The 10,503-nt window shown below is 32.1% G+C and overlaps 1 protein-coding gene across 1 annotated transcript in view; it reads right to left on the bottom strand.

The window, feature by feature from the left end:
* LOC117183020 (neprilysin-3-like) overlaps window positions 1-10,056 on the bottom strand; it is a 25,061-nt gene extending 15,005 nt beyond the window's left edge. The window contains exon 1 of the mRNA XM_033376164.1: window positions 10,005-10,056. Coding sequence (XP_033232055.1) covers window positions 10,005-10,056 — 52 coding nt within the window. The remainder of the gene's footprint in view (window positions 1-10,004) is intronic.
* Between the last annotated feature and the right edge of the window lie 447 nt (window positions 10,057-10,503).

The following is a 10,503-nucleotide window of genomic DNA, read 5'->3' as shown; positions in this document are numbered from 1 at the left end:
TATAGAGCTCCAAGGAGATTATGTTGAAAAATAAAAAAAAATTTACCCAAAAAAACTTGTTTTTATACTTCATTCTAAGGACTTATTGAACTACCCTCGTATGTCTATGGGCTTAATACTGATTTTCAAGACTTTCAAGAAAATCGGGCTTTGTAAGTTTCTGGTTCCAATTGTCATTCTTTTGCGGTTTTTTAAAACAAAATGTTTCTAATGCATAAATATTACTTTCTAGTGTGAACTAGACGTTAAAATAACTGGTTTAAAGAATTTATTATTGTTTTTAGTAATTTTCACTTGGAATAGATTTAGAAAGTTGCAGTTTTTTTCCTCTAAATTATCACTTAGTTTCAAACAATAATAAAACAGAATTGTTTAAATAATTCATTATTATTTTAAATTATACTATCTTTGAAAAAATAAGTCCACTTTGGACTTAGATCGAGGAAAAAGTTAATAAACTTAAATATGGTTTTCAACGATCAAACATTCCGCAAAGAATTTGTACGTACGAAATTTCGTGTCTTTTTGTTATTATTGATCTGTAAAAACATACTGTAAAATTCATTTTGCTACGAGATTTTAGTTAATTTAAATATGATCTTTAATATTTCTCAAAGTGCGGCCTTATCTTAAGTTCTTTCGAATTTTCTTTTATTACTTCATCTTCAAATTCAACCCGTCACAGAAAAAATGAAAGATAAAGTTTACGTCGATTTCAGGTGAAAGATTCATCGCAAAAAAATTAACCTTGTCGGATAAACTTTACATCAATCGAAGATAATTTCCGATTTTTCACTTTGCCAGGATAATCTTTCTCCAGTGGGCACAAAGTTTGGCGACGTCTTTAGGACACCGTTACGACATCTTTACGACAACTTTACGACACCCTATGTCCATGTCGTTAATGTGTCTTAACGATACCGTAAATAAGTCGTATGATCTGACGATGTCTATACGATATCCCAGAGACATCGCAACGACATGGACATAGGATGTCGTAAATATGTCGTAACTATGTCGCAAAGAGGTCGACAAATTTTGTGCTCACTGGGTCGCCATATAATCGCTCCATTTTCATTCGAGATGTAGCGAGAATCGCGACACTGGCGCTATCTATCGTCGTTTAACTTAATTAAATTGGAGAGTAATGGCGATTCGCATCTGTCAGTTGTTTTTTGCGCTTTTTGCTAAATGGTATTAAGGGCATGTGATACTTAGAAAATTGTCGATTTGACCAGTTTTAGGTTCCCCCGGCTTTTTTCTAGAATAATAAATGTTTTGTCTTAAAAATTTGAAAAATGATAGCGAACATGCTAATGGACGTCCCCGCACACTTTTTTGTAGGTTACTTAAAAAAAGTTTTAATTTAGCAAAATGTGATTAATTTGCATAGCGCTTAGGAAATAGTATCGATTTTTTCAGTGTTAGATCCCCCCGGCTTTTTTCCTAGGATAAGAAATATTTTGCCTTTAAAATCTGTGAAATGATAACCAACATGCTAACGGACGTCCCCGCACACTTTTTTTGTGTGTTTTTTTTTATCAAAATTTTGTTGATATTGCTAACAACGTGCGTGTATATTTCGAGGTTATGTGTGTTACAATTCACCCGAGCGTTACTTACAAACTACACAATATTTTTTAACGAAAACTTTGCACTTACAAATAAACATTGTAACTAATCTCCTGGAACTAACCTTGTTTGCAGCCATCAAAAAAGTTTATTTCATAAATAATTTCCAGATTATCGGAAAGGCAGAGATGAAAGACGACGTAACCTCAAAATAATGCATAAAATTTTTATTTAGCACAATAAATTTTTTTGTTATTATCCCTCAAAAAGGAGTCTGGCGACGTCCGTTATGATATTTTATAGCATCTCCGAATTCAGTTTTTAAAAATGTTCTTTTTTGTGGAAAAAAAGCCGGGGAAACTGTAAATATCACATGCCCTTAAATAAGTTCTAATTCGTCTACAATAGTGTAATTTGTTTCGAAGGAGATACTAAATCAGAAAGAACAATTCTTTTTCTTTTTTCTGTTGCTTATTCTACATGTTTTAGCGAAATTTGCTCGCTCCAGCGTGACGTAGTAGACGAGATCAAAATTATTCTCCTAACCTGGGTGAAACTTTCGCCGTAATATGTTTAATCTTTAACTGTTGCAAGTCTAAAATCGGCAAAAAATTTTAACTTTTGTTTTTTCTGTGTTCTTTTAAATCTGGTATCCTGATTTAGAATTCGAAATCACTCATACTTCGCCGTTTTCCCATTTCTGTTAAGAATGTCGTAGCAGACGACAGCTTTTATTCCATCGTAGGATAAACTTTCGTCAAATATCATGTAAACTTTAACAGCGGAAAATTTTATATGCAACAAAATTTAACTTCAGTTTCTTCAATATTATATAATTATTTCGTTTAGTACCAATTCATAATTTAATTTGTTTCCAAACAGTTTGAGTTGAATAAAACGATAATACATTGCCCGATATGTAATCTTACGGTAACAAATATATTTTTCTTTTTAAGTAATGAACCAAAATTTACCCTTTCACTCAAATTTTATTTGAAACCTTTTTAAAGATACATGTAAACATATTTTGGGGTCGAAGCCTTTTAGATTATTGTAAGCTTTAGACTTTATTTCATCCATTTTATTCTCCAAGTACAATTCGACTGGGAAGGGTTTCGAGCTTTGAGTAAAATTAAGGAAAACCAAGTAGCAGATAAGACTAAGGAAGTTTAACATCGTAACTTATCTTTTCTGTAACAATCAACGTGATTAATATTATATTAATTTTAACATTTACCAATAAAAAGATGATAGAGAAGAAAATAAATTTGGTAGCAACAGTAAACTCCATCCCTACCCTTCTAATTTTACAATAAAAACATTGTATTAAGCCCTTCTTTAAAGAGATAATTAGATTCAAATGGGATCTATTCACATGATTGGCTTCAAAAAAAAGTAAAAAAATGAATAAATCGGATTCAAAGACTACACCTGATTAAAATTAATCTAATAAACCGGTTTCAATTTTATGTTTTAATCGGGGCTCATAACTAGCGATTGACCAGTCCCTGTCTAACTGCTGACCAGTCTCTTCCTGGCGCCTGACCAGACGGTCTTGTCTGGGGCTAGCTAGAAAAAACTTTACCCTTTTGGCCAGGCCCAGGCCAAACCGTCTTGTCAGCGCCAGGGTTGGAAACCAGTGGTATGATCTGGACCAGGCCAGCGCTGGAACATTTTTCCACAGTTATCGACCGATGATTTGAGATGAAAAGTTTCTTGCAGATGAATATGCCTTTATGTTCACAACTTTGCTACATAACCTGCAAATGACATATATGAAGTCATTATATATATTTTAATTGCAATATTATTTTGTATTTTAATTATTTCCATTAAGTTATGTTGTTCAGAGTTCGATTACATGTGTGCTTTAAGATAAAACTTATGTTACTAATTAAACAAAATCTCGAAGTTGACAAAGAGAAATATGAGTTCTTTAGAAATAGGCTGAATTACGATTGAGATATTTTATAACCCCAAGTGTGGTATCATTTATAGCTAACTTATCGTTTTGGGTTCCTTTTCACCAAGCGGGGATCATTTTTGTTGCAGCTCCTTTGGAACAAAAAATGGGCTCCAATGAAAACATCAGTTACTTCTCTGCTGGCAATAATCAAATAGATGATAGTTGAAAACCCTAATATATTGTTTGAACATTCACGTTTGTCAACTTGCTTAAATTGCATTTACTATAACAAAAATTGGCAAGTTTTAGAAAAAAACTGCAAATATTTAGAATTAGTATAGGAGAAGATAGTAATAAACAATAATAAATTGTTTAAATAATTAGGTTTGTTTAAATTAATTAATTATTACCAAAAACAAATTAAAAAGTAGACAAAAAGTTGAGACTTTCAGAAAGAACTGCAAAAGTGGAAAACCATAGAAGAAAAACAACAGCATTTCAGAATTATTCTCAGAGAATATTATCAGAATTTTAAATAACGATAGGTTGCTTCGGAAATTATTGCAGAAAAATTGAACTGATTATAGCTTCAATGTAACTGACAAGTTTAAAATAAGTCAAAAATTTCTGAAAAAACGCAACTATCCAACTCAATCCGAAGAACAAATAGCTAAAAAACAGTAAATAGTCGCTTAAACAATTTATGTAAATATCTAGTTATCAGTAGAGGGTATTGTTCTATGCATTACAAAGAAATTGTTAAAAAAACACAGGACCCTATAAAACGGATTTATGGGGGTCACAATAAAAAAGAATTATTCATTTGTATTTCGTAGCTAATTTCAAAGAGAAATTTTAAGTTTCTACTCCATTTACCTAATATTGACGATTCTGTATGGAAATTGAACGTTTTCTTTATGCTATAATTTAGGGATTTTTTTCGGCACCGGTACCAATTTTTAGGCTCTTGTAGTTTTCTCAAAAGCCGACTTTTGATTGGAGGTACTGTCCGCCAGCACCTCCACTACAGAAAATTAAAAGAAATAACAAAATCAACCGTGCCAGAATTTTGGGCATTTTTGGGCTCTTCTTTGGCTCCAATTCAGATTTTCGGGCTCTTTTATTTTATTTTTTTAAACAGAAGTTTTGGATGAAGGTGCTGGCCGCCAGCACCTCCACTACAGACAATTTCAAAAATTCAAAAAATCAACAGCACCCGAATTTTAGGCTTTTGCTGAGCTCTTCAAAAATGCAAAAATTAATGTTCAAAAAACAACCTCTATCTCCTAAGAACTGCTCTTCTTGGGCACCGATGTCGGTTTTTGAGCTTGTTTATTTTTCTAAAAAAACTGACTTTTGGGGCGAAGGTGTTGCCCGCCAGCCCCTCCACTTCAAAAAATCTGCAAAATAGAAAAATCAACCGCGCCAGAATTTTAGGCTTTTTTGGGCTCTCAAAAAGTGCAACAATTAATTTTCAAGAAACAATCCCTGTTTGTTTCCATCAATTAAAACGGTAACAAATATTTCAAATTAAAAATAATCACCAAACACCTTGCCAAGTCCTTAGTAGATATATCCACCCTTACAGTGATATCCCGCAATTCACACAAACTACCCTTATCACATATAATGATCCAAGAGTAATCTTCTATCAATCAAAACCATAAATAATATTTCAAATAAAAAAAAAACCACATTCTCTTTATCTTTCAAATTTTTTGCAGTGAAGGTGCTGGCAGGCAGTACTTACCCCCACCTCAAATCAATTTTTTTATCAAAAATAAAAGAGCCTAAGAGTTGGCATTGGTGCCCAAGAAGAGCCCACAAAAGCCCAAAATTGTGATATGCTTACATTTACTTTGAGTGCATATTTTATTTTATGGGTAGTCTTTAGGAGATAGGGGTTGTTTTTAAAAAATTAATTTTTGCAATTTTTAAGTGGAAAAAAAACTTAAAATTCGGGTGCTGTTAATTTATCGAACTTTTAAAATCTCCTGTATTAAAGGTGCTGGCGGCCAGCACCTTCACCAAAAAGTTCGATTTCTTGAGAAAAATAAGAGAGCCGGAAAATCGGGATTGGTGCCAAAGAAGAGCCTAAAAAAGCACGAAATTCTGATGCTTACATTGAGTTTGAGTACATACTTTATTTTAAAGGTAGTTTTTAGAAAATACGGGTGGTTTTATGAAAATTATTTTTTACAGTTTTTAGGAAACCAAAATAGGTAAAAATTCTGGCGCGCTTGATTTTTGTTTATTCTTTAAATTTTCTATAGTGAAGCTGCTGGTGAACAGCACCTCCACTCAAAAGTCGGTTTTTTTGAGAAAAGTACAAGAGCTTACAAATCACCATTGGGACCGAAAAAGGGCGAAAAACAAAAAAATTATGGCAAAAAAAAAATAGTCAAATTCCGTTGTGAATGTGCTAGCGCATCGTACCTTCTGCTTCAGTCCTAGGAATATCATAAAACGGGGGTTCTTACATCGGAAGAAGAGTTCATTTGCATTCTTTTTTACATTTATCCGCAAATTTGCATATACCTCAACACCCTTTTTATCTTTTTACACATTTATATTTATTTATCTGTATTGATTCATGTGTTAAAAAATTAAGAATTAAAAGTTGTGTGAGGCAACGCGACGTACAATATTGTGCATTGGGATGCCGCACACACTATTTTATGCATAATTTTTTATCGCACAAATACATAAAAATAAATAAATACAAATGTATAAATTTACATGATAAATACTTTTGACTTTCTTCTCTCCTAGAAAGCCTTAGGTATTTATTGGACCCTCATCTGTTAGCCCTAGCTAACGGAGTGAACGGAAAGGATACTCTACAGAGTACCCTCATAGTATCCCTTCCGTATCATGTGAAAAAAAAACTAAAAACAAACAGCAGTTTATAACGGTAAAAAGTTAAAAAAGAATAAGACGTATAACGCCTGTTGACGGCTACACTTCAAACGGCCTACCTTTCGGATCCACCGAATAATATAAAAAATTATTCTTTGATTGGTGGATTCCTTTTCTAGTCTTAAGATTCGCTGCTGACTGGCGATGATTTGAAAATCAACTACCACGGTTATTTGAATCTTTATATTAATCACAGGCGATGAAATGAAGAATCTCACCAATTAAATAGATCATTTTAAATTAATAACTTTATTCATTAAACTTTACACATTAATCCATGGGACACACACACAACAGTTAATATAAACTTTTTAATTATTATTATTATTATTATTATTAAATTCTATATCTAACTTCACTTAATGTTAGATATAAATTAGATTCGACGACTACACTAAGTTACGCGGAACTTATACATTTAAGATTCTACTTTCTAAATTATAATATTTAACTATTTAAGATCTCGAGTGACGCGGGTTCAATGAATATCAACGATTGAAAGATATCTGCCGTTCCTCCCCGAGTCACATATATTTATAACCTTGCATTTTTGGATTATGTGCAAGGGTAGCATTAGAGTAGGGGAGTCAAGTGCAACCCCCTGACGTTGAGCCTGACCAATAGGAGCTCGCTAACGAATGCCGTAACGTATCAAGCTGACCACGTAGGCCCAGCGTACGTGACTTTTAATAAGGCTACATTTTCATGTATACTATTTTATCTTATTAGGTATATGAAGCAAATTATTTTATCCTAAAATTAAAGAAGAAGAGAGAGAGAGAGAATATTGAAGAGTTTATACTAACATTCTAAATTACCTTGATAAGCAATTTCATAAAAAAATTATTAATTTTTTATACGAATTTAAATTAACTTAACTTAACTTGTATCTTACGATAAATAAAGTTTCTTCTTTATCGACTGAGATTATAAAATCAACGAGTTTAATCGACGGTAATACGCAAGCCGTCACACTAATATTTTGTTTTTTTAACTTTTTACCGTTGCAAGCAAAAACTTTTGCGATTACTCAGTGACCTTCTAATGGAAATTTTATCCTAAAATCCAAATTTCACCGATTTAGAAGTTGATCTTGCAATTTTTTTCGAGTTTTTGTTGCATGATACGGAAGGGATACTATGTTGATACTATGAGGATACTCTGTAGAGTGTAGAGTAAGCTGTAAGTTGGAAAAATAAAACCGAAGCCACCTCTCCCCAAAAAATTACTGGCTACGCTGCTGTAGGCATTAGAATTTAGTTGGTTGGAGAAGTTTCCTATCAAGTTGGAAAAAGTACGTGGAGCAGCGGGAGCAAAGGATACTCCGTTGTAAATGTGTAATTTAAAATGCCGTTCCGTGGCTCCATCTACAACTCAGATGGGCGTTTTGCAACGGAGTCATATTATATCTATCTCCACGATCTTAAGACGAAACAGGTAGTCCTTTTCACTTAGTTTATATTTTTATAATGTTATAGAAAATGTTACTGTTTTTTATCGAATAGGTTTCGGAAGTTGTTCGCTGCATTTTCAGTTATTTATTTAACAGATTATTGAAAACATTCTAAAAATATCTGGACTAAGCACAAGCTACAAAATTAAAATTAGAATTTTAAATTTATATTTTTTCATTTCTTTATTTTCCTTACTCAGATTCAGATTTAAGATATAAAAATTTTATTTTACATTTCATTTTTGCTTATGACATAAGCACCAAAGTGGATCGAAAAAAATATTTTTAGAAATCGCAAACAATATCACGCATCAGAATTTGATCTTACAACCAAAGAAGATTAACTTTCACAAAATATCTTACAAAACAAGTTATCCAAAAATACAATTGTTTAACAAAACAGCTTAATTTTCGACCAAATGTTTGAATCTTCCATACAGTAATTACATTTTCAACTTAGAAAAATAATTTTAAACTAGACGGTCGCATTTAAAACTGTATAGTTGAACTTTAAAGAAGAAGGGACGAATATTTAATTGAAATTTTGACCTTTTAACCAAATAGTCGAATTTTCACACCAAATATAATAATTCAGAAAGAAAAATAGTATAATAGACTTTAAAAAAATGTAAAAAAAAGAAATTACTGTCAACCAAAACACATAATTGGATTTTCTTATTGGGGTCAATTATTTCAGTCCTCACTTAAACGAAAAAGAAAACAGGAGAAGTTTCTTGAAAATAGGAAAGAAAACGGAAATTCTTTAAAAAAGGGAAAAAGAAGTGAATAAGAAGACACGTGTGATGTTTGAATAAACTTTGAATCCTAATTTTTTCTGCAGTTAAAACTTAGAAGACATTGTTTAATTTACATTCATCCATGCAGGCAGTGAACCACTTCTTTTCCAAATTCAACGGGACACTGTCATCAGTCCTTGTGGTTTTCATACAACCTCTAAAAAGAATGTTAAGAAGTATATACCGGGCGGAAACGCTTGGGCTTACATGTATTGAGAACTTGAATGCTACCCGAATTGCACAATAGTAGGCGAGACGCTATTATACAGGGGCATTTTCAAATTTCGCGGCGATAAAGTTGCATTTGGATCGGTCATTCAGTCAAGTCCGTGCATCTTTAGATCACGTTTATCACAGTCTCCATGGTTGAGTTCAAAACTTAAAATGTATACAAGTATCAAATATAGTAATTTCAAATAATAGAAGTGTTTAATTAATAATGAAATGAGACACGTGGACTAAGAAGTAAATGTCGATTTTTTTTGGTACTAAAACTTTAAATTGACATTACCTAAATTTACTTTCAGCGATTAGGGTAAAAGGTGAATCTGAACATAACCTCGAAATAATGCCAAATCGGCCCGGCATGTTTATTATACTTTCCATTGATTATTCTTTATCAAAAAAATGATTTATGGTTTGGTATGTTTATTACTGACAGTGTCGACAGTAATAATTTAAAAAATAATTACGTATTAATAATTTAACAATAATTACTTATTAATAATTTTAATAAGTAACACATTATTTCTGAATTCAATAATTGATTTCCATTGCTTTTTTTCACAGATCGATCCTAGACTAAATACACATCAGGAAATGCAGATGGAATTAGTACATTGCAGCTGGTGCATTTCAATCAAAATTTTTTAAAAATCGCTATTTCTGGACCTGAACCCAAGACTGAGGATTGATCAGCCTAAAATGATTTCTGAGTCATTTTGCCGGTAAAGGCGTATCAAAAAGATATCTCGAAGCAATATAACTTGTCCGAACTTTAATTAATAAAGTTTTTAGGGAGCCTTTTTATTTTAGAAAATATTTTATCTGGACATCAGATATCATCTCAAAATTTGGTTTGATCAACAACTGAAATAAATTAGAGACTCGTTGAGGATATAACTGTATCAGAAATAAATGTAAAAGCGAAATTTTCAGCCAGAATTCTTATTCTAATTTTTTTAGAAATTACATTTTCTAAATTGCTATCTCTGGATCTGATTTACAAACTGGCATTTGATCAGCCCCTGAAATTAATTTTAAGTCAATTTGATGGTATAGGAGTATTAGAAACATATCTCGAGGCAACATAACTTGCACTTCTCAGAAAAGTTTAGATTTTGCTTTTAACCATTACGTCCAACTTCCATTTCAATTGGTCTGCAAGAACCGGATAATTGATTAGCCATGATCCACAAACGAATACATAGAAATCCTCACAAGGATCTACAGTCTCATTCATTCCATTTATGATCAGTTTTTCTGTCAAATAACTACATTTTTAATGACAATTACGAAAGTACATAATCGATTTAAATGTTTCAGACTATAAAAAATGACCATAACAGTAACATTAGAGAATTACATTGAGCTGGAAAAGAGTTAGTTTGAAAATCTAAATTTGATTTGCGAATTACTTTCATGCTCTACTTTTGGTGCATAAAATTATTCATAAAAAAGCAATATTTTATTTATATTTTCAATACGAATTTAGGCACGCTTAGAACATTGCATTTTTCGAAATAGAACAAAAAACTACTTATACGAGGGTGGATTGATAAGTTTCCGGCCTGACCAAGAGATGGCGCCACTAGGCCTACCTTGAGGTGGCGTTCTATAGTACCATCCTTAGATAG

This window comes from Belonocnema kinseyi, chromosome 2 (assembly GCF_010883055.1).
Source record: "Belonocnema kinseyi isolate 2016_QV_RU_SX_M_011 chromosome 2, B_treatae_v1, whole genome shotgun sequence".
NCBI classification, from domain to species: domain Eukaryota; kingdom Metazoa; phylum Arthropoda; class Insecta; order Hymenoptera; family Cynipidae; genus Belonocnema; species Belonocnema kinseyi.
This window is presented reverse-complemented; position numbering and strand designations above follow the sequence as displayed.